The sequence below is a fragment of the Pimephales promelas genome, chromosome 6, assembly GCF_988280905.1.
Source record: "Pimephales promelas chromosome 6, fPimPro1.hap1.1, whole genome shotgun sequence".
Taxonomy (NCBI): Eukaryota; Metazoa; Chordata; class Actinopteri; order Cypriniformes; family Leuciscidae; genus Pimephales; species Pimephales promelas.
In genome coordinates this window covers 7,974,891-8,000,747 of record NC_142774.1, presented here as the reverse complement: position 1 = coordinate 8,000,747, position 25,857 = coordinate 7,974,891, and the positions used below count along the sequence as shown (strand labels likewise).

Here is a 25,857-nt window from a genome sequence, read left to right as displayed (position 1 = left end):
TTATTGGCCTCAAACAAACCAAAGCAATTAAAAATCCCAAATACAATAGCAAGAACGCATACAAAGTTACCCTAGTCGCTCTCTCCATTTCTCCATTCATAACCTAATCAGAGATTTCAAGTGCATTTATGTAAACAAATGTTGCTCCCTCAAGAAGCTCTGCTCGAGCACCTGCTACATCCAAGCAATCACATTTGTTTCTAGTCTGAGCAATGAACAGCACGGATCACTTCATTTCAGATAATGGAGGGCTCACACCACACACAATGAAATGACTCTGCTTCATTGGTATATCTAGACTGTAATGTACTGTAAGTAGAGCATGGCTAAACATATATAAGAGACTATGCTTGTTGTGTATTCTTGAATTAAATGGCAGAAAGGTCAATAATGACAATCCCATACATAAAAAAAATGTGTCTCTCTCTCTCAGTTCACAATACTTTAAAAATATATTACAGTATGTAGTCAAAATGACTTATTATCAGTCCAGGCAGTCCAGTTTGGGGGAAAATATGAAGAATTCTGTGGAATGGATTTTAATATGATAAAAGTAGAGAGTGCTTTACTATTATTGGGCACTGAAAGCATTATCAAATTAGTCCAAATATGTAATAATGGAAAAAGCCAGGCACAGAGGATGTGTAAAACTAATGGTGGACATTCTGATTATGTGGAGCTACGGGCACAGAAGTTATTTTATAGGGGTCTTCTTGATAACTTGATAATAACTCGATAATAATTCGATTGATAATTTTTTTTCTCCCGATCACAAAAATTAGTGAATACACTACCAGTCAACATTTTGTGTTGGTAAGAAGGTTAGGTTTAATGTCTAAGATCGAGCATACATGACAATATCAGTTTTGTCAAATCGATTAATCACAATCTCATCTACTTTAACATAAGTTTTAGTTTACATAATATATGTGTGCATATACAGGTGAAACTCGAAAAAATAGAATATCATCCAAAAGTTCGTTTATTTCAGTACTTGAACGGTGAAACTAATATATTATATAGACTCATTCAGTGTTGTGCAAGTTACTTCCAAACTGTAATACATTAGGTATTACTTGTTACTGCTATTTAAAAGTAATTAATTACCTTACAATATTACTGTCTCAGAATTGTAATGCGTTACATTACTCATGTATTACTTTTGAGTTACTTTCACCAAAATAACTAAGTAGAACTTAACTTTGGGGCTGTAACGATATGCAATATGAAACCGAAATCGCGATTCGCCACACGACTCAGATCCACGAACCTACAGAATCACGACACACCTCTTCCAACTCCAGCGGTATTCTCCTTACCGTCCAGATCCAATGCTGCCTTATCTTTAAATAAGGCTATTAGTATTATTTGAAGTTAACATTATAAAATACGTAGACCTACACCACAAAACTAGTTGAGGATAAATTATTTAAAATTGGGGAAGTCCAGCATTATGGACATGATGACATTTGCGGTCAAAACTTGAAATAAAAATTCTCAGAAAATACATGTATTGAAACGTACTGTATATAGGCTACTTCCTTAAAGGACTCCAGACATTAGACAAATATCAGTCTATGTTTTATTTTTAATATTAGGGAAAAGACACACATTCATGCGTGACAAAAAAATAGGAGGCAAAATCGATTTTTTGTAATTCTGTTAATTACACTGCGCAAATCGGATGAGGAAGGGTTGGCTCTCCAGTCTCCATAGAACTTAAAATATTCATTTTATTTTAGTTTTCGTGTTCGCATTTATGAGGAAAAAACAATGTTACAGACGCGACCGCTCTGAACTGGCACTAAAAGACTGCTTTAAAACTTTTACATATACTGTTGCCTTTAAGAAGTAAAAGCAGACAATACACTGTAATACAACTGTAATACAAGCCTCACTGAACATGTAACGAGTAAAATATTACTGAAAATTGATTAGTAATGCCTTACACTACTGCGTTACAGCAAAAAGTAATATGTTACTGTAATGTATTACTTTTGTAATGCGTTACTCCCAACACTGGACTCATTACATGCAAAGTGAGATGTGTCAAGCCTATATTTGTTACAATTTTGATGATTACGGCTCACAGCTTATGAAAACCCAAAAATTCAAAATTAGAATATTGTGACATCAACCATAATCATCAAAATTATAACAAATAAAGGCTTGAAATATTTCACTTGGCATGTAATGAGTCTATATAATATATTAGTTTCAACTTGAATTACTGAAATAAATTCTACGAAATTGCACGAAATTCTAATTTTTCGAATTTCACCTATATATTATTATATTTATATGAAGTTTTATGAAACAAAGTTCGGGATGAGCACGTTCAGGTAATCAGCCCATCAGCACAAGAGGAAGCCGGTATAAATAGCCTCAGTCTCACAGCATTTATGGATTATTATTTTAAAGAAAGGAATTAATATAACATTTCAATTGGACAATCTGTTTGTCTGACCAATGACAGGCGAAGCAGAAGTGGCACTAGGATTGTTCTATATCTTTTTACCTGTAGCAGAAGCGATTTCTCCACAACCTCCTGAGTCTTAGCTATCAGCCTCCGCTGCAGACAATGAATCTTCTGAATCAATTCAAAGGTGCTTGGATCAGTTTCCTAAACAGAAAGAGAGATTTTAGAAGCAAACTGTTTTGGAACTGTTTTCATTGGTAATACGACTGTTTCGACAGCAAGCCAATGTAGGCTCATACCGATATTTTTCTCCAATGGTGTACATTCATGGGATTTTTGAGCTCGTCTTCCAGAGCACGACATCTTGTCCTCTCTTTCAGCAACTCCCTCTGCATATGAAACACTTCCTGTCTGCCATCAGAACAAAAGCACACTGGTAAAGAAACTCTGGCTCTGGTTTTCAGGCTGTAATAAAAGCAACAATAACCTACTAATTTATAGTCAGTCATTTAAAGTCTCCAGCATTCTGGCAGGACGTAACAGCACTTTGAAAAATGAATTTGAACGAGAGGAAGTAAAGGGATGCAATTCACTTATTTACTTGTGCATCACAACAGGCAAATGCAAACAAGAGGGTGAATGGGAGTGAGTGGGTGAAACAAATCTCTTGGATATCATATCGACAGGTTATGGCTCACAACATAATCCTAGCTGACCTTTTCATCTCTGCACCAAGCTTGTTTGAAAAGACAAGTATGCTTTTCTCGATGTACATGCAGGATGCATTCAATCATTCTGATCTGCTTTATGGTTGGTCTGTACACATTTGCTGCATAGTCTCGCTGTTTATACAGTTAAAGCCGGCATGAAATGGAATTTGAAAATCAGAGTGAAACGGCTTCTTGAACAAGAAAAAATCTAAGGTGTCCATCTGGAATTGATTGAATTGTTGTCATTTCATATTGCTGTGATCCCATGTGAGTGACAGGTTAAAAACATGAGAATTATCCATTTTGATTTTGAGGGGACTTTAATTCTGGTTTCAAAGCTAGTGTTTCGAAGAACATTTGAGCAGTGTTCATCACCACAATGACATGTTGTGGATGGTAGACAGTGCTTTGCTACACGTTTTGTAGATGGCTTGGGTCCCTCCCTCAATGCAAGTTCCCTCTTTCATCTTTTTTATTGTCAGCCAGTAAACTGTAAGTCTGATCATGAAGAAAAGAAATAATGAACCTCACCAGCTAGTGCTACTATAATCAGAAAAACTTGGGGTTGGGACTGGAAGTTCAAGTATACTGAGTGTTTACTGTCATTTTTGTCTGTTACAGTGTCTGATGCTAAAGTAATCATGGACAAATGGCGAATGACATTCTGCTCTGTTTTGTTGCATTTCACCCTACGGAGCCCCCCTTGTCCCACTTTGGCAAAAAAAAATTATAACTATCTTGTGGCCTCAAGATAGTAACTCGTGGCCTCAAGATAGTAACTCGTGGCCTCAAGATAGTAACTCGTGGCCTCAAGATACTAACTCGTGGCCTCAAGATACTAACTCGTGGCCTCAAGATACTATCTCGTGGCCTCAAGATACTATCTCGTGGCCTCAATATACTAACTCGTGGCCTCAAGATACTATTTCGTGGTAGTAACTCGTAGTAACTTGTGGCCTGTATCTTGAGGCCACGAGATAGTATCAATTTTTTTTTTTTGCCAAAGTGGGACTAGGGGGGCTCCGTATCACCCACCTGTTATTTCTCACAACATTGTACCACATGTGTACGCCACCCTACAATTCAATCTCCACATCATCTACAGTAGTAACTTGTGCAGAATGTTCACATCATGCTTTGATATATTCAAGCAATTTATTTTGTACAGTTGTCTGCTGTTTCCTACATTATCAATCGCTAATGTCATGTTTCTTAAAATGTATTATATTGGTTCACTGTTAAAGTCTTCCTCCCCAAAACATCTTTAGTTCATTCCACAAGTCATTAAATGCAAAATGGTTGAACTAATTGTCATAATGTGTCAGGCACACTGCCAGGGGCCATATATGCAAATGCCTATGAGTATATGATTGGATCATTATTGCAATGATTAGTATGTTTCTAGCATGTTATATATTTGGAAACAGTTCTTTACCCTAACTGATGGAGTGAGAAGCTTTTCATTTCTTAAACAACCATGTAGGAGAATGCACTCTTGCAAAAAAAAAAAAAAAAAAATGTATACGACAATTGATGAAATTAACACCTTAGCATTTCGGTAACACTTTAGAATATGGCTCCTTCGATAATGAATAACTACACAAGAACCAATAAGTAACACAATATTAACAATCTATGAACTATTATTAACTAACAAGAAACTCGATTATGAACTAGTAAGTAATAGTGCGCAGATGAAAGTGTTACTAGATACTTCTGTGGGAATTACTAATTATTTGGATCCGTATTATAAAGTGAAGATCATTGGAACTAACTAGTAATGACTCAAGTGTCTCAAATTATCCAATCATAGACTTCTACGCATTTGTCTTTTTGAATCCAAACAGCAAATTATTTTTGCTCGGGTGTTGTATATTTTCTATACATTTTTCAAAGGTGAATCTAGAATTTCACTAATAAAGAGGAATGTAATGAATTAGACCAACCAATGATCAACCAGCTCTCAATCATGACCTTACAAAGGCTGGCGTGTTTGAAAAACATTTGGAAAACAAGGTTTCCACAATCATTCAAGCATTACAGAACAGGCATGTATTTCTATGTGCTATGTATGTAATACTGTATTTTTACTGTAATGTTTCATATTACACTTGCATTTTACAGTATATAGTAAATTCACTTATTAAACATACATACAATATCATAATCACACAAGCATGCATAGACATATATAAAGTGTCCATATATTTATATATCGCAATGGCATTTTACTGTAATTTGTTGAAAGACCAACAGTAAAAGCGCAACTGTGAATCGTGTCAAGTCTCTTGCAATCAACATCCCATTTACAGTAATGGGTCAATTTGTACTGTTAAAATACAGAAAGAAAAAGTGCATTTTTAACCGTTATCATCAAAATCATAGCCATACTTTACATCTGAAAACACTGACAGAGTGCACTATATAGACAACGTGGCTAAACATTTTAATTATCATGTTTGTGAAAAATGACACAAGGACTTGTCATTTTCACAGCACTGATATGTTCATTAACATAAAAACTTACTTTTGTGAGATGAACTAAGGATTTTGAGCAACTTACAGGCTTTTGCAAGTTGATTTTTGTACGAATGTATTCGAGAAAGTGTTAAGGAGGATTCAAGAAATGCACCAAAGCCACAGAAAAACTGTAATGCAAGTCCAGCCACAGCCAGCATGTTCACTGTGTGCTGCAGTGATTCAACTCTGCAAATAAACAACTTGAAAGCTCCATCAGCAAACCTATTAGCACTAGTGGCTTGCCAGAGTCTGGGAAAAGCAAATTACACTATTTCAGCCACAATAGAAAAGCCTCTTGAAAATAAATAAATGACAAAATCATCTCTATGGGCACACACACACACACACACACACCATCTTCTTGGCAGAAATGTGGATGAAAGGGGGATAAAATAAGAAAGATATGACAGATTGTGAGGTCATTTTATCTAATATTTTGTCAAGTGTGTGTTAATGTCCCTTTGTTATCTTTAAACAAAGTAACTTCCCCTCTCTCTTGAGTGCGGGACAACCTATCACACACATGAGTTTGCAACAATAGCAAACCACAACCATTTAACAATTCCTAATGTACAAAATCTAGTCCCGTCCTACATTTTTTCTTGTTTGAGAAGTCATTTCACTCAGATATCTGTCACAAATGGCTAAAACCATCTTTTTGATGTTATAGTAACTTTCAGTAAGAATAAATTACATTGTTTTTCTTTTTCTTTTTTTTTTGTATATCCTGAAACCATAAAAAACCATTTAAAGCCTCTTTAAGGGGTGGTTAGCCCTTGTATCAAAGAGATGACAGAGCTGTAACCAACCGAGTGCTAAACCGAAATGATACGACACTCCGTTTAAACAGTATGTCCTAAAACATTTTTCTCTGAAGCAACGGAGAGAGATGGATGATGATAACGCACAGCTCATTTACCTGAGTGCAATGCAGGTTGAGTTTATGATGGTGTTAGCGATTAGCATCAGTCATTTCCTTTGAGGGGAAAAATAGACTATTACTAAAATCTTCAGTGTAGAGTCATTTCATCTGGCAATGCAAGTAAATTGGAGAGGTGTTTGAAACCGCTGTTGTGCTAAGACGACGGTTAGATTGCTTCTAAATGCATGGATTGATTTCTCAAGACCTACGAGGTCTTTTTAGTCAATGATGATTCACACAAAAGCAATGTTGTTAGTGTCAGCAATGTTTGAGGGAAAAAAAATGTGCCTGTCATCTTCATAGCATCATATTGACTCTGTTGCAAAACCTAAAGGAGACAGTATGTTGGCTGATGTGCTCCTCACACAAAGCCTGTTTTAGACGGTAAGAACTTCATTTAGCTGCGCATGAACAAACAAGCTCAGTGAGCTCAAGTTTGAGAGGATGGATGCTGAATAGTTAAGAGAAATGCTTATAATAAATGCTTTTCATTTAACATGTAAATTATAATTTAAAACCGTTTAGTGGAAATTATTTAGCCAACCTAATATTTGTAGGCTATTTGTTATACTTAACAACATCCTAATTTCAATTTCAATTGCGAGTCGACTTGACCACGTTGTGCGTGATGTAGAGTGGAAGCTCTCTATTACATACCATGTGTTCAAATTTAGGGGCTGAACTGAGTCTCGTTCCATTCGACCGTAAGTGGATTTCACAGGGTATTACGCCATCTTAAGTGAGATTCCAATACGAAGGGAACGAATATGTTCAGTTTGAATGGCACTGCAAATGGGATAGGGAATAAGGGAACATCGATACATCACTTTACAGTAAGTGGAGGGCGAAAATCACCCAGTGCACCGCGTCACGGGTCCACTTGGATCCGAAAACCCAACACTATCTCACGACCAATTCGTACGAATTCGACGCATGATTAAAAAGTGGCTAATTCGTACTAATTCGTACGACCTCACTCGTACTAATTCGTACGATTTGTCTAAACCCACGTGATGGTTATGTTTAGGGGCGGGGTAAGGGGTAGGTCATTCGTACGAATTCATACGAATTGGCCAATTCGTAAAATATGTACGATTTAGCAAAATCGTATTAATTCGTACGAGTGAGGTCGTATGAATTGTTACGAATTAGCCACTTTTTAATCATTCGTCGAATTCGTACGACTTGGTCGTGAGATCGGGTTGGAAAACCCGAGGACCGGTTCGGGTCCAAAACTCCAATGAGTGTCTCGAACACGGGTCGGGTTCGGTAGTAGAGGCCTCGGGTCTCGGATATTTTAAAATAAATATGCGTTTTCCAAATGGTCCCGAGAAGACCCAAATTATTTTAAACAATGTTGGGCATTTAACAAAATTGCAGAATTTAAAACAACTCTATGACACCGTTCTCTTTTTTTTAAGTGAGAGAGCGAATTCGCGCTTTTACGTGCAATGGGCTATAAGCAGAAGCATTTATTTACTCAGTTACTCGCTCCACATAAACCAACCCCTCCATTTTCCAAGAAGAACTACAAAAGTGCGCCATCATGTGGATGGATGTTTGACTACATGCAAGTATTTGAATTGTCGTTAAGCCAGGCCTGTCAATCAATTTTAAAAATACGCGACACTGTTAGAGGTGATAACAGACATTGCGAAAAAGGTGAGGGAAAACAAACATATAGAACAGAAACATCCAAGGTCGTCATCGGTGTAGGCAACTTTTTGTGATCATTGTTGATAGGAAGGAAAAAAGACTGGTGCAGTTAAATGTGTTGACTGCAATACCATATTAAGATTTGATTCAGAACGTCCAATTCGACCTGCTATTGCGGTTCTAATGCCCTGTTTTTAATCGAATTTTATCTAAACGACTTTGTAACAATGGGATTGTAGGCTAAATAACAAAATTTTAGTAAAAGTCAATGACTGGGAGAAGTTGATAGAAAATCTGTTATAGGCTACATTTGAAAAACAGCCATCGGTAAATTTTACCCTGTGGTGGTTCTAATCATCGTATGGTCCGGTAAATAACATAATGCCAAATATTATAGGACGTAATGGGTTACAGTGATGTGTGATTGGAAAAATTGGAAAAATAGAAAAGCCATTTCTAAAGGAAATGGCGTCGGGTCGGACTCGGGTCTAATTTTATCGGGTCTGTCTCAGGACGGGTTTTTCTTTAAAAAAAGAATAATTTATGCACGTCGGGTTCAGGTGAATAGTGATTCGGGTCGATTCGGGGCGGGTACAGTTTTAGGACCTAACCATAGAGCAGAGGCGTTGGAAGAGATTTTAAATTTTAAATGAAAAATTTGAATAGCTCTGAGTTACGTAGGCATTTGATACAAATTAGAGTATTTATGAATTGTTAGGGTGATGAATGTTGAATTTCCATAGTCTACTGTTAAGGGTTAATATCTAAATAAATGAATTCGAATTTGAATAAATGATTCAGTGAAAGCCATATCACCACCAATACGGATGTATTGTTTTAGAAAGAGGAATTGGAAACTCCCACTAATGTACAGATGGATCATGTCTAGAATGTGCAAACAAAATGTATACTGTATTTGAGTGTTCATAAATTCCATTCTAACATTCCTGCGTTATTAAGACCAACTTAATCAAGAAAACAGCTTTTAATGAGGCCTATTCTGTATGTCCTTCAAAACAGAAATATTTTATTGGAATGCAAATGATCAGCCAAGATTGCCAGCACTACTTCCAAACATTTATCAGGTGAGCAGAAGAGTTCTTTCAGGGACAAGACAGGCCTAATCCAACCCTGGAACACTGAGACTTTCTTCATGTTGCACTTCGATTACTTTAGTGCTTGATATTAGTTTATATCTGGGAAATCCAGCACTTCTGGAAGCCAGCATCCTTTACTGGAGCTTTAATACAATACTTTTAGTCGCACTCAGTTTGATCTCTTCCCAATAAAAGCTTCTTAGCTTTGTGTGCATTCAAATACATGGCTGTTTTTCTACACTCAAAGGATTTACTACATCTAAAATACTGTAACATAAAATGTGACACAAGAGCAGACAGTAATTACTGACATCAGTGCTCATATTAATCTTAGCCAATGGTCATTTTACTGCACCTTACAAAGAACAATAGAGCCTTGAAAGAATTTCCAGTCCAGATTGAAAGAAATAAAAGCAGCCTTTTGCTGGCTTTGGCCTTAATTTATGTGTTTTTGGCAAAGCTTTTGTTTTTCTGCTCTCACCATTCTCTCGTCTCAATTGTATTTTGCATAAATGCATCACTGTCCACTAAAAGAAAGCAAGCCATCCATCTTTCACCATCAACAAATTAATTCTACTGTGGCAAATAAATAACTGATTTAGAATGGGGGAAAAAAATGTTTTATTTCAATTTGGTTCTCTTAGTGTTTTCTAAGTGTATTCCTCTTTCTAGGCATATTTGCTGTTGTTTCGACTGAGATCTGCATGAAGATACGGAAGGCAGGAAAAAAAAAACACTGGGTTGGGGTATATAGATTGATTTATTCAGGAAGACAGGGTTGATATCAGAGACTTAAACTTTAATCAACACGCTTATAGAGGTCAGGACTCTCGCCCACACACACACATTTCCCTGAGTTGCAGAACGAGTTCTTTCTAGTTGCACCACACACATTTTTACATGCATTTGAGAAAAAAGGCAAAAAAAAAAATGCAATGATATCAAGAACTGGACTTGTTACTGTCATCAGCACTATTAACATTAGCATCCTCCCACTTACTCACAAGTCACAGGGCCCTATTTTAACGATCTGGTCTAAAGCGCACGGCGCAAGTGCACTTAAGCCGTGTCCGAATACACTTTTGCTAGTTTAATGACGGAAACAATGGTCGGCGGACCCGGTGCATGGTCTAAAAGGGTTGTCCCTATTCTCTTCATTAGTAATGTGTGTGTTTTGGGCGTAACTCTCATCTCCCATTCACTTTAAAAGCCAGTTGCACTTGAGCCATGGCGGATTCGCTATTTACATGGCGGAATTTGCAAGCGGAAAAACTGAACGTTTCAACTAACCCTTTAAAGTCAGCATTGAACGGAAGTTGAGATTGTCCGATATCCGAGTGAAACGGCTTTTGAAATTAGAAAATTTCTTTTTCGGGAATTGATTGGATCGTTGGAGGTTGGACGTTGCATAAAAAATGGAGGCAGATTTGAATGCGATTCTCTTCACTGATAGCCACACCCTCATCGGATCTGGCCACACCCTTCCGCTGTTCCACGTGACCAAAATAGAAGAGAGGTCATTTCGATGGGGGAGGGAACACTGTCAGAAAAAAAGGTACAAAAGCTGTCACTGGGGCGGTACCTTTTCAAAAAGGTACACTTTTGTACCTAAAGGGTGCACATTGGTACCATAATTGTACAAATATATACCATGAAGGTACCAATATGCACCCTTTAGGTACAAAAGTGTACCTTTTAAAAAGGTACTGCCCCAGTGACAGCTTTTGTACCTTTTTTTCTGAGAGTGAAGGGTAATGTCTTCGATTAATGATTATAAGGGTACATCGATTTTTTAAAAATAATGAATTACACAGATAAATCATTTATAATGAACACTATACAGTATTACATATAAAAAGAAGATTTGTCAAATTTGATTTCATGCCGACTTTAAGTTCCGTGTTAAAAATGACAGTGTAAACGCCAAGTAAACCAGGACTAAAATCATTTTCTTTTTAGTTTTTTGGAATTCTTGACTTTGATAGGGCAAATTGCAACTTTTTTGGAAAGTAATTCGCAACAAGTTGGATGATCTGCAGTCAATTGGTCATTATTGAGCAAGACCCCTCTGCTTCGGGGATTATTTTGCAATAGTCTAATCAATGACTGTCTGGTTGCATTTTAGGCAGTGGTTAGAAATCTATTTTTTCTCTCTTTTTTTACTAAAAAGTAAGCTGACATTTTTCTATCCCTCATTTAAATCAGATTTGTGCCAGCTGCCAAGAACATCTGTAAAGACTGCATGCATAAAGCCCCTATTATCTGAGGGATTGCATCTTTGGCTTGTTTGATTGAGCAAAGCAGCCTATTATGGAATGTTACAAGTGAGGCTCAAGGTAGCTCAGCTAGCAGTTAGTCAATGCTACAGGAACGATTATTTAATGCTTATGAAATATTCATGCTGATCTGAATGGAAGCGGATTACTGGTAATTCGTCTGTTAGAATGCCACTCAGTTGTTGAGTCAGAGGATGCATGGGAGGAAGACATCCTTCACCTAGTACAACCAAATGTGGATAAAAGGAGTACGATGACTATACATCCATTTTTTTTGTTTGTAGGTTTGTTTTTTTTACACTTTTGTGTTAAAAAAAAGCCCACAAAGTGTACAATAGGCAGTACCATTTTTCAATACTGAATAATCCATGACATTAGACAACGCTTCAGAAATTATATTATATTATTATTATTTATGGTACCATACACTCTAAACAATGCTGGGTTGTTTGAACCCAAATTTGGGTAAAATATGGACAAACCCAAATATTGGGTTAAATTTTAACCCAACTTCAACTTTCACTTTTTAACTGTATTTTTTTATTACATTTTTAAACCAACATTTGGGTTTGTCCATATTTTACCCAAATTTGGGTTCAAACAACCCAGCATTTTTTAGAGTGTAGTAGTTTTTAAGCACCATCCCATGCAACAATAGTGTGCAAAGTAGAGTAATTGTACTTTATGACAGAGTATGATGTACCGTCCTTCATCACATCTGCCATGTTGCCACGTAATTTTCTCCGTTTTTAATTAGTTGAAAATGACACATTTCAATAATATACTGGTTTCTGAACTAGAAATGTTCACGGTTAAAGGGATACTCCACTTTTTTTGGGGAAATAGGCTCCTTTAACAACTCCCCCAGAATTAAACAGTTGAGTTTTACCGTTTTCGAATCCATTCAGCCGATTTTCTGATGTTTAGAAGAATATCAGAAACTGGTCTCATTGACTTCCATAGTATATTTTCTTTTCCTACTATGGAAGTCAATGAGACCAGAAACTGTCTGGTAACTGATATTCTTCTAAATATCAGAAAAGCGGCTAAGTGGATTCGAAAACGGTAAAACTCAACCGTTTAACTCTGAGGGAGTTGTAAAATGAGCCTATTTCCAAAAAAAAAGTGGAGTATCCCTTTAAAAGAGAAAATGGAGTAATAAAGAATGAAAGGATGGAGGACAAGTGCTAGTGGGCACTGGTGTGAGACAGATATGGAGGAAGAGAGCAGTCACAGAAATGTGCCTACAGCAGTACACATATAAAACAATGAGCTGTGATAGAGTCCAAGGACTCTGTCCAGAAATTGTGCCAGTGAGATAAAATGTCAAAGGTAAGGTCTCCAAAACCCTCCCCACACTCTATTCTTTATTTTCCGTTCCATATTTCAAAAAAGCAGAGGGTGGTTCGGGAGCAGTAGAACGTGTACTAATGCTCGTGTAAGAGCAGTTTTAATTGATGTGAAATGCACGTAAGGGGAACCATGTGATTCAGGCAGAGTTAGCCAAACATAATTTATTTTGGAGAATGGGCTCTTTGAAATCATTTGAAATGGAAAGACCTCCTCATTACAGTAGACAAACACCCAACGTAATAATTTGCTTCAAAGCTGGATCAAAGCAAACTCACACACACACACACACACACACACAAACACACACTTTCACAGCATTGGTCCGTCCTCTGTATTGTTCATTCCACACAGTGATTTTAATATTCTAATGCATATTCAAGGCAAAGTGCAACAGAATTTAGTTCATTATGGAATGAGCTATCATGGTCTCATTGGTATAAGAAAAAATCACTACTTTCTCCCAAAGCTCTACTACCGTCAATCTGCCCATTAAAAAGAAAAAAAAAATTGATAGTTACACCACAAACTTCTAATACAAAGCAGTGAACAGCTATTTAAAGAAGGCCTGGGTGATCAGAGTACCGGCAACATGAGAGAAAAAGTGAGGGTACGCTACAGATTATAATATATAGAAGTACTGGTGTCTACCAGCCCACTTCAAGCACTGATGACACATGATGACCTGGTGGGTAGAGTGAAATGTCTTAGAATGTGTCTTGGTTTAATTTAAAATTGCATACATTAACATTATGTACATGAGCTTTGATTGCAATCTATTTTGAGACGTAGAGTTCATTTGACTGTCATTATTAAGAAAATAGTTTCATTTACATTCCAATCATTCTCTCTCTCTCTCTCTATTGAGTGGATGTTGAGACAAGTTTTCTTGGAACGTTTGAGCACAGTTCTTATGAACCAGAGGAATTTTCATCCAATTTTTATTCAGCTTCATTTGTGGTTGTGTATCGCACAATTTAATAGCTAAGTGGCACGGAGGCAGGGAATTATTTAAGACAGAATCACAAGCTTGTTGATAAGAGTTCAGGGGCCCATGACTTGACAAACTAACGCAGTGGCGTCAAGTCAAAATCGTCACCCTTACACCTTCCACTTCAGTTGGTGACAACAACGGTACAGCGGCTCTCCTTTGGTCACTCTAGTCTACAGAAATATATTAGATCCTATCTGAACTCTTTAGGATCTTTTTGGTGCGTCATTAATACATACTATTCTGAAATGTTACAAGATCTCTTACTATGAGATTCCTGGATATCTCTTTATGAAATGTGAGCGATTCCTTTGACACTACAAAGTTAAATAAGAAGTAAATTACTGTTCAAAAGTCAGAGGTCAGTAAGATCTCTCTAAAAAAAGTAGACACTAGTTTTGAATGTTGTATCAAAAAATACTTTTTAAAGTATTTTTTTAAGTATTTTAAGTTATTTCCACTGCTATCAGAAAAAAATGTGAGTGAACACGAGTGAAACTACTATAATTAATAATAAATAAGTATAATTATACTTTTCTTATGAACTTTCGTTCCATCATTAGTTTCCAAGCACTAAGCTGACTAAGCACAAACTGTTTTCAACATTGATAATAATACTAAAAACATTTATTGAGCAGCAAATCGGCCTATTAGAATGATTTCTGAAAGATCATGTGACACTGAAGCCTGGAGTAATGACTGATGAAAATTCAGCTTTGCCATCACAGGAATCAACAGTTATTTTAAAAGGATAGTTCACTTTAAAATTCATTTTTGGTATGTTTTAGCTTACATCAAGGGCATCCAAGATGTAGGTGTCTTTGTTTCCGCAGTAGTTTCAATTGTGATATTTTGTGCGTGTACGTCATTAATTGTCACAATCACAATGGAGGCCGATTTTCACAACCATATTTATTTAACCATTCCGCCGTTTGCAGTAGTACCTCAATGCAGTACATGAGATCCACGGGGAGGAGTCGGATCAAGATCCAAGGGGTGGAGTTGGGTAGGTTCAGGTGTATGTAAAGGCGGGCATACACTGTGCGATGTCTGTGCGATTTCAGCAAGGTACCTACTCACACTGAACGAGTAAATCGCATGCGATGCAAAGCCAAAGCTCAGGATTTATGTGCTCACACTGTACGGTCCGATCGTCGAGCTGCGACTTCACTGCTCACACTATACGTATAATATCTGCGATAACCCCCTGGATTGCGCCTATTTACGTGCATGTATCCAGAGATATTGTCAAAACAAGCATCTGCTATCAGTATCAAGATGATTTAGTATTTTCAATTTATGCATTTAATTATTATTATTATTATATTATCATTATTAGGGGAGGCCTATAGGCTAATTTTACTATTAAATTGATCCGCTATTATAATTAATTTGCCACGCAATATTTGATAATAAAATATTAATCTTACTCCTCATTAAAAATTGTCTAAAACATTTAGGTCGATTACAATGAATTATATACATATAAAATAACTATTAACAGTCTATAATATGTCCGAACATTGCCATTATTAATCATCAATGAAAATTAAAAACAGGTTTATTTCAAAAACATTGTTTGACAAAATAATAAAAGAGGTGTTACATATCAGGTGGCTTGAAGACGGTGGGTAATATTATCCATTTTGCAACACGAACTGGAGGTAAGCAACAGTAATTTGTAGCTCGTTTTTATTTTAATTTTATTTTTGCTGCAGATGAAATGGTTAAACTTCAGTTTTCGCGCAGGTGCAGTGAGGGAAAAAACACTGAGTTTAGGGCAATCAGTTCGTAGCTTTGCTTCAACTTAATCACGAGGAGCGACCAAAATTTCTGACATGCCATAAATTCATCCGACCATCCGATTGTCGATCGTGAGAGGTTAATCGCCTCTCGTTTCTCCCTGTACACTGCACGAACACTGCACGACAAACGACGCACGACAAAGCTGAAAATCGGTCTGACACGAAAATGAGTCGCACGAGTCAGAATTCGGCTCAAAATCGGACGAAAATCGCACAGTGTATGCCCGCCTTAAGGTGGGAGGAGTTGGATCTGGATCCGACTTCTCCCCGCGGATCTCATGTACTGCATTAAGGTACTACTGCAAGCGTATTGTATATTGTAGTCATGTTACTGGAATAAACTCGGATGTTGTCACATTCTTCATTTGGAAGTCGCTTTGGATGAAAGTGCCTGGAAAATGTATAAATGTAAACATAGAAGGATGTCAGTTTCTCATGAGACTTTTCTTTCATTGACTTGTCCCAGAAAACCTAATGCCTAAAGGAAATATTTCTTCACGCCCGGGCAACGATATGCTACAGTCAGCATCTTTGAGGGAACTACATTGCACTGATGACAGCAATAATGACTAAAATTTGCCACCTGTTTACTAGGGAGGCTTGTATATCTGCAGAGTTCTTGGCATCCAAGCTCGGCAACAAGTCAACCCATCTGGCACAGCGGCTGCTGACTAGTCTCTCTGAAATCTTACCACTAGCTTTGTGATTCTCACATATGTTTGAGAATATAGGAAGGATTATGACTCGTCTATGTTTTCTGTTGAGAGTTCAAGGTGCTACGGGGCATGACTGGTTTGGAGAGATGTGACTGCTCACTTTTTAGCAGATAAATGCATTTAAAATTGATAGATTTTTTCAAGCCAAAAAAAAAAAAAACGCTCTCTGAAATGAGAATGTCAATCCAACTGCAGCTGACTAGCAATAAAATCATGTTTCATGGATGTTAAGTCTATGGACAAATAAAAAAATAGGTTTTTAGCCCTTCTGTTATCTCAGAGAAACAAACGGTTGTTTCATTTTTGAATGAATCACCATTTGAGTGAATGATTTAAGTGAATGATTTAAACTTGCTCTTTAAGACACTTGTTTGACCTTTGAGGTCACTTCTTTTTTTTATTTAAAGGCACACTATGCAAGAATTGTATCTTTTGTCATTTCGGTGCTAAACAATCTCATAGTAGGGGAATCATCCTGGTAGTAAAGCTTGGGGGAGAAATCTCATGAGAATCACGACATGCTTTACGGCAACGACGTCACACACCAACAACAACACATGAAGCATTAAGACAATTGCTCGCATTTCAGACGTTATACTCGACGATGGAAAAAGCAAAGAAAACGCGGTCGGAAGAGAGTATGAAAAGTAAAAGATAAACTGGATGCAACAGTGATGCTGACCTGGCGATCTTGTTGATGGACTAGTAAGTAAATATTTCCCCGTTTGTGTGCATTTTATTTTGTGATTTCACTGGAACGAATAGAGAAAGTCCGCAACGTCGATAGATTGAAGAGCGCGTCCGACATAGGCTGACCAGACGTCCCGAAAAATTCGGGACAGTCACGAAATCTAAGCTGTTCTCCCGAATCCGGTCAACCGGAACCACAACACGCCATTTTTTAGTGGCAGACTAAAGTCTAATGACAGACTTTTATTATAGGCTATAGTCTAATATCATAGTAGGTCAACCCATAAACACCCCCTAGATCTCTTATTTAAAGGCATACTATGCAAGATTTGTACCTTAATATAACAGTTTCAAAGGGGTATCAGGCCATGAGTGCAGAGACGCTCTGCGTGAGTGGTATTTACGACAGTAACGTCAAATACAAGTACTCCACAGTGACTCTAGGGGTCGCTGTTTGACAAAAACAGAATTCCCTGTATAATTAAACAGTATAGCCTTAAACAAACTGTTTAAGTGAATGATTCAAGGGCTCCATCATATAATATACAGCCGCTTGTTTTGTTCTTGAATAAATCTGTTGTGAATGAATCATTTGAGTAAATGATTGAACGAGTCACTCATAAACACAATCGCTTGTTGAATGAATACATATTGTGGACATATAGTTTGAGTGAATTTAATGACTCACTCATAAAGAGTCACGTGTTTCCTTCTGGAATTAATCAATGTCGTGCATGAATCATTTGAGTGAATTATGCAATGGCTCACTCATAAAAGCCCCTTTTGAGAGCCGGTTCGGAGCCCGTGCCTGCGCGCGAACCAGTTCTTTGTGTTTCGACAGCCAAAGAACCGGTTCTCGTCCAGGGGAACTGGTTCCAAAGCGGCACCAACTCTTTGCTGGACTAGAACCGTTCTTTTACCACGTCATGCTTACGTCGGGGGCTGGGGGCGGGTTTAGATGTGTTCTGAACATCTTTTCTGAAAATAATAAAGGATCGCAAATCCAGGAGAAACATTTGCAGAAACACGATGGAGTCCGCTTTTGTAATTGTTATGCTTGAATTTGGCGCAAGCGTTTCTATTTTTGTAATTTTTTTATTGAAGACATTATAAGCAAAAAAGAAAAGTCACAATATAGAACAAATATTGTACATAACTTATCAGAAAAGATTACAAGACTTACATATTTCAGTTGTTTTTAAACCCTTCTTGGTACACGAGTTAGAGATAATCCCAAAGTAATGTTACATGCAAGCGTTTCTAGCTAAAACATACGGCGACGTACACAGTGACGTAACGACGTCGTTCCCTGGGCGCTCTAGTCAGTGGAAAAACAAACAGGTTCTGAAGCGGTTCGCAAATTGAACCAACTCCGAACCAACTTTGAACCAGCACCAGTTCCGAACCACTTCTTTTTTTGGTGGAAAAGGGGTAAAAGACAGGCTAAAAATGGAACCGCATACTCAACTGCTTGTATCAATTATTTATATGCCAGAAATAGTAAGCGTCATATGCAAGTATGTGATTTAAAGTTCAGCCATAGTTACTTCTTTCTTTCGTTAATAAATAAAAGCTTAATGGGCGATTAATGAGTCATTTATTTAGTCATTTACTCATTTTATTATAAAAAGTGAATCTTGTTAGGCCTGAACCAATTTAAAAGTCATAAAAACAGCACTAGTGTACTATTCATTTTCAAATGGTTATCACTTCTGTTTTAACTTTTTAATGAATGTAGATATTTTTGTCTCCAAAAGTCATTTTGGAACAATGGACATTTCGGTACACAGTTCAGACTCATTGAATATTTAGAGACTCTGCAGTGGCCTAAGAGAAACTGTCTGTGAACTCACATTACTGAAATAACAAGTAGAGTGTTAGTAAAACCCATCTATTATAGATCTGGCTTTAGATGCGAGATCTGCCAGTGTTTTCAAACGTTCCCTCATTTTCCACAGTGCCTCCTTTTTACCCAGCCAAGAACTCCATTAAAAGTGGCTTTTATTGCGTGTCTTTTGTGACAAAAAAAAGTGACTGGTATTGAGAGTGGTGAATTGCGGCTTTTGAAAATATCAATAAACATCTCGCGGGGTCAATACTGACAGGAGAATTAAATGACAAGCACCCAATTAGCTTTGTCTCTCGGTGCCGTATGTGCCGCATAATCATTATGTCATTATACCTCTAAAGAGTACATGAGTGTTGCAGAAAAGCAATCAAACACCTGCCTCTACGATGTTTTAGAGTGTTTTAGACATAAAAAAAGATTACATTTGTGCCATCAATGTATGATTGTGAATCAAAAGTGTGTCAAGTGTTTCCCTTTCACATTATTATGCCAGATTACTTTCATACCACTGCCATAATGCAGTCTACAAGAACCGTAAACAGCTTTCACACAAACTAAAGGAATCGATCTCTGACGTCAAACACGCTTTAGTGTGAAAACGCTCTAAGCCCATTCTTCCATATATAAAAACCCTTCCATATATGAACAGAAACTACACCCCCCCTGTGTTACCTGAGGTCCTCGACATTTGATGCGGTCTTATTGAGGATGTTCTTTTCTCGTCTTTGCTTCTTGATCTCTAGCTTCAGGAGTCTGATATCCTCCACTTTTTCGTTGTAATGAAGATGGCCCTTGTTTATGATGGACTCTTGAATTTTGATCTTTTCGTACAGCAGTTTCAGCTCATCGTTTCTCTTCACCAACTGTGTCCCCAGGAGGTCACGCTCACATATCACCTTGACATATAAACACATGTTTAATGAAAAAATCAATTATTTATGATAAAAGGCAACATGCTAAAAAAAAAACAGTAGTAGTCATGTAATCAATACCAAAACCTTGTTAATCTGGTCAGTAAATAAACATTGATTAAACATAAAAAACGGTATATTTTAGTATCAACTTGGTACCAAAGGTCTGGTACTTTTAATAAAAATAAAGCTTAGTTTATTTGAAGAGCTCTTTTCCAAAACGCTATAAATCCATTTCAATAGTTTTCAGGAAAACTACATTTTTTACCTAGACCCACACATTTTGTGAATATTCAAATTATCCTGTTTAAATGTTTTATTGGTTCAGTCTGAACATTTTGAACAATAATTATTAAATCAAACAACAATATTGTTAATGATAATTTAAAAGTTAATCTTATTTTTTTCCAAAACGCTATAAATCGAAATAAACCTCAAACAAATAGTACCAATTTCAACATATGCATGAAAAAAACAAATTATTAATACCAATTTCAACATATGCATGAAAAAAACGAATTATTAAAAATGATCAATATATGATAACGATATTCAAAAAAGGGATGGGCACCCCTCCAGCACATGCACACACACACACAGGCTACATAACATGTGAGCAAAGCGGAGCAGCATGACGCTTAAATATAAGTTAAAAAAAAATAAAAATAAAAAAATAAACATTTCACATTTGTTTTTAATAATATTACATTACTTATTTTTATTATTTCATCTATGTTGAGTAGGCTATGAAAAGGGAACCGCATGAGATGAGTAAGATAGGATCAAAATTCAAAAGCTGCCCAATATCGGAAAATATTTGGAGTGCGTCAGACATGATTTTGACCACTTATTAAGTTTTGTTTTGTAGAAAGCTTGTAAATTTCGTTTCATATAAATTGTATCTTTATTTTAATAAATGTTTCATCGAAAAATTGACTGGATTAATACATTAGAAGTAAATATCAGACAATATAATCAGGACACAGAGGCGCGCAGGTGAACCGGAGCGCGTCTCATAATATGAACCGAAACACCGCGATGCTTGCCTCACACAGGCCTGAGAACTAAGCTACAGAAAGCTTTAAATATCTACTTTTAAACAAAACAATTAAAAACTAAAATAAATTGGCAACTCTCTGCATATGTAGGCTAATTCGAAGTATGCGTTTCTCTATGCGCGTTCACTGCGAAGATGGCGAGTAAGCATCATCAACTTTATCTTTGTTGCTGACACTGACAGAAAACACTAGTTTATTAATAAACAATTCAAATGTTTCATGCATAATCATTACTTTTGCCGGTTCTTTGTGTCAAGCTTTATGCATACGTTGAGATGCGGAATATGCAATTAAAAACGCTCATATGGTTTCTCTCCCATTTAATTAAATCAATATATGTGATTACTGATAATACAAATGGCTTAAATGATCTACTACTAGTCGACTAGAAAACTAGGACTCATTTTGAGGAATGAATGAACATAATAAACCTCTGTTCAGAGTGCCGCCGTGCTGGATTGTGTAGAGCGCTCATTGAATTTGAGGATTTATCGTGTTTAGGCTAAAAACAGGGCTGGCGCTTATCGTGGTTTGGAAAGAAACTGTATCTTGCAGTACATTTTAAACAAGGAAATATAGCGATTCAGCATGAAACGTTGATAGAGCAGTGAAAGGGTTCTGTCCGCAGCAGAATGACACGACAAACTCATTTTTTTTTAAAATGTCGTTTAACGCGTTTTGGAAAAGAGCTCTTCATTTATAGTTCCCCACTTTCACTGGTGTCAATAAAAGCTTTTATTGAACAGTTCTGAAACTTATATGATGACCTCTTAGATGTCAAAAGCTCAAGGAAAATTTGATTCCTTAGTTCATCACCCCTTTAATACATACAATCTTTGATTTTAATAATGTATTAGTAAATGTTGAAATTAATATTGACTAAGTTTACGTTAACTAAGGTAGTTAACTAATGTTAACTAATGAACCTTATTGTAAAGTCTCACCAATAACCTTTTAATGTTGACTTAGCTAATGCATTCGTCTTGTTGTATTGTGTTAGTATAGCAAAATCATCAGCTGAAGTCTATTGTAGTTATAGATAATCATACTGTACATGCATCTAACTACATTTGCAGATGCACAGTGAATTTCCTCTCCAGTTTTCACAGACTAACTTTGACCAAATGGTTTACATATCACGGCCCATTGAAAAAGGCATCTAAGGTTCTTCATAGAATCTTGAATGGCAATAAAGAACCTTCGTTTTTAAGAGTGAACAAGATTCTGTGAGATAACCATCAGAAGTGCTTTCACCTCTGACTTAGGTAAGTTGAGAATTATATATTATATAAATAAAAGGCAGACCTGTGTTTGTGTTTTCTGCAAAGATTTGATGACTTAGCAGTTAGTCTTTTCATGATAATAGCCAAGAACTTCATGCAACATTACAAATGTGGTGAAGGTTTGGGAAAATGTCTTTTAAAGAAGTTTTAGTGTTGTTTAGTGTTTTTTAATAAAAAGTCAGGGGGAAAAAATATGGAAGGCCATGTGCAATAAATAAATAACATTCCCTCATCTAAATACTAAAAGGATATTATTAAAATGGCATATTTAATTTCTTTCTGAACTTTCACTGAACACATTTCTGCATGCCAAATGCCGAAAAGCTGTTTGTGTTTATTATGGTATATGTTGGATGGCATACAGTATTCAATTTGGTTCAGAGAGATCAGGGATGTACAGACGATAAAGATTCATGAATATGAGCGTGGATAGTGAGAGGAATGTGGAAGCTGGTGTCAGCAGAGGCAATTTGGACAGAATGCCCTTTGAATTGGCTAACCTTTACCAAAGAAACCCATGTCAGCAATGTACAGCAGCAGATGTTAACATTACATTCACTTTATAATCTTTCTAGTGACCCAACTGACTCAAAAAAGACCCTAGCAGCATTTCCACAACAGATTTGCATAAAACTTTTTGCGATACTTTCTAAATGTTGATTAAAAAATAATCTAAATGAAATGACAGTGTTTCCATTAACCAATGTTAAGCGGGTAAATGTCATTTTTTTCTCGGCTAAGTCATTCCAAAAATCATGGCATGGATGTTGATAGGTTCATGTATATCGCAGCCACTCACTAGCCATTATTTTTAGTAGAAAGGAGAGGTAGGTGTGTTATCCAAGCATTAATGGCGCAAGGAAAGCCCATTATACTAGTGAGCAGCATGTATGAGGTGTTTATGGCTGTTTCTCCCTCATATCTGCTTCAAGGTCTTGATAATGTGTGGCATTTCTTTGTTGTTTAGAATCCAGTATTCCCGTAATTCCAGTCTTTTACGAGTTTAATAAAGAATTCTGTCTCGTTCTGTCCAAACATACCACGCCTTTTTTAAAGAATGATCAACTTTTACAAGGTGACCTGTAAATGCAAAAAAGTTTTGCGAAATATTCCTTTTTCAAATCCTTTTCGTTCTGTGATCGAGTTTTTGCGAAATTAGCCATATTTTCAATTCACAATTTCAATTTGTGCAATTTGCAGGGTAATGGAAAAGCGGTTACTAAAAGTAATAGCATATGAAGAGTTCAGATGCAAAAGCCTCTAAATGCCATTTGAATTTTTCTTCTTTAATGATGATTTTTATCAAACTTGTATATTTAAGTTCAGCAATTTCACTTAAATAACAATTAATAGGTAATTATGATTGCCATTTAAGTGAAATCACTGAACTTAAATATACAAGCTTGATAAAAATTATCATTCTAGAAGAAAATTTCAAATGGCACTTAGAGGCTTTTGCATCTGAACTCTTCATATTTACATATTTACTATATTTACTTACACATTGAGTATATATATGAGCGCATATACATATTAATCATTATTTACAAAATAAATAAGCACATAAATAAAAAAATATAAGTAAATAAATAAACATATTTTCACAGTAAATAATATTTAGCACAAATATTAAATGAGTTAAATCCTAAATAACATTAAGTTTGCATGGGGTACTTTGCATTTATCTGAAAGCCTAAACTAATCTTGACATGAAAAGCAATTTAAAAAAAATAAAAAAATAAAAATCTACTGACTTTGATACAGCAAACATCAGTTCAAAGTTTTTCAAAAATATTATCAATATTTAAAACATCACTCCGCTTCAGTGCTTTTTTAAAAATAATAATAATAATTAAATATTGTGCGAAAATGCTTTTTTAATATTTTTAAAAGAATTTCAGCTTTTTAATGAGGCTTTATTTTATTATTAACAGCATTTTAGACATTTTAAATGTTAAGCCTCTAAAGAATTTAAAAATACATTTTAAAACAATAAAAATATGTTGATGCATATTTAAGTGGCATACTATAATATCATAATAGTTTAAGTTAATCACATCAGTGCTTACTATTTGATTTATTTGTCTGGTCAGCTAGTTAAGCAGGTTCGACTGTGGACTTACTGAGATCAGAAGCTCTAAATGTCTCAGAATGCCAAGACCAATTTAGACATCCAGTGAGTCAATTTCCTCCCGATTTTTTAAAGAGAGGTTGGCCGTGGCCCCACTGGACTTTCTCAGAAGTGAGACTCCAGATCTAATGACTTTTGAGTGAACCTAGATTACTGTCTCTTTCATCCTTAGCTTAAACATTCTGTTGAAGGAGGAACACAAGGACACGCAGACAAAACCTTCCACCTGTCTGTACTCTGTACCTGATCGAGCTCCTTTTTCTGCCGGATCCTCTCTACGTCAGCCTTTGCTATGATCTTCAGCAGCTCGCGTTCCTCTGCCTCCAGTTTCTCATTGGACTGTTTCGTCTCTTGAGCCTGTTGCTTCATCTTCTGTAGATCATCCTGTAGAAAACAACATTTTAGTTAATTGAACTTTATTTCGACAGTTATGCTGAACTCTATTTTAGCCAAAAAGCCAAATTTTAAAATCTTTATTAGAATCAGTTAATTATAAGTATGCATGTATGTTAGTCGTATATTGATTATTGCTGACAAAATCTACAGTATAAATCTTTTTGGAATTTTTATGTAAGTCTCAGATGTTGGCTTTTCAAGTACATGTCAACTTATTGTCCTAATCTAACTGTCTATTGCACTAACAATGTGTAGTTGTAAAGTTACTTAGTTAGTAGAATGTGAAATAAAGAGTAAAAATGTCATTGACATATTCAACACTGCCATTGGCATCACTTTCCCTACATGAACAGGTTTACATTGACACAGCATTTGTAAGCATTACACACACGCACAATAGATGCTCTTTGTAGAGGTTTGCATATAGGGAGGATCGAATATGTCCCTGATTTATGTGAAGCGCATGAGGTTCAAAAGTGCAATTGTGTTTCCATCTCATTTTGTGTGCAGTAGGAGCACAGTGTGTCCTTCTTTTGTGTCTGTAAACATTCAGGAGTTTAAGTTCAGGGTTGGTCTCGGTAGTCAGGTATTCTGACTAAAGTTCATGGTGTATTCTCTTACAATTTCCTTCATTTTGTTGTAAAGTGCAAAAGAATATTGTACGTAAATAAAAGACTCGAATTACTCTACTAATAAATGCCTGTTTTTATTATGAGCTATTCATCCGTGCATGTTTGTTTTTATAGCCATTCATCAAAATCGAATCATTTTCTCTGCCTCTTAAAAAGCTTTTTTTTTTTTTTTTTATATAACCAGTAAAATTAAAGCCTTCACTTGTTCACTTTTTCTAAATACTCACATTTTTCCTGCCTGCATTTTTTTGTCGCATTTAGTAAGTTCTGTTCTGTGTGTAGACCCCACATCAAGAGAGAGCGATATGCTCTATTACAGATTCAATTAATTTAGTCTGATTCTGATTGGGATGTCAGATTTGATATTCCTTTTGTTGGCAAACAAGGCTCTTTGTGCCTTATTATGAACCAAGTTCAATGTAGCTTTGTGCATGGTTGACAAAAT

At 36.1% G+C, this 25,857-nt stretch overlaps 1 protein-coding gene across 1 annotated transcript in view; it reads right to left on the bottom strand.

Moving 5' to 3' along the window:
* cfap58 (cilia and flagella associated protein 58) overlaps window positions 1-25,857 on the bottom strand; it is a 103,418-nt gene that overhangs the window by 32,855 nt on the left and 44,706 nt on the right. Inside the window, exons 12-15 of the mRNA XM_089132048.1 lie at window positions 24,628-24,768; window positions 19,674-19,897; window positions 2,719-2,830; window positions 2,519-2,623 (exon numbers count right to left, since the gene is read on the bottom strand). Coding sequence (XP_088988174.1) covers window positions 2,519-2,623; window positions 2,719-2,830; window positions 19,674-19,897; window positions 24,628-24,768 — 582 coding nt within the window. The remainder of the gene's footprint in view (window positions 1-2,518; window positions 2,624-2,718; window positions 2,831-19,673; window positions 19,898-24,627; window positions 24,769-25,857) is intronic.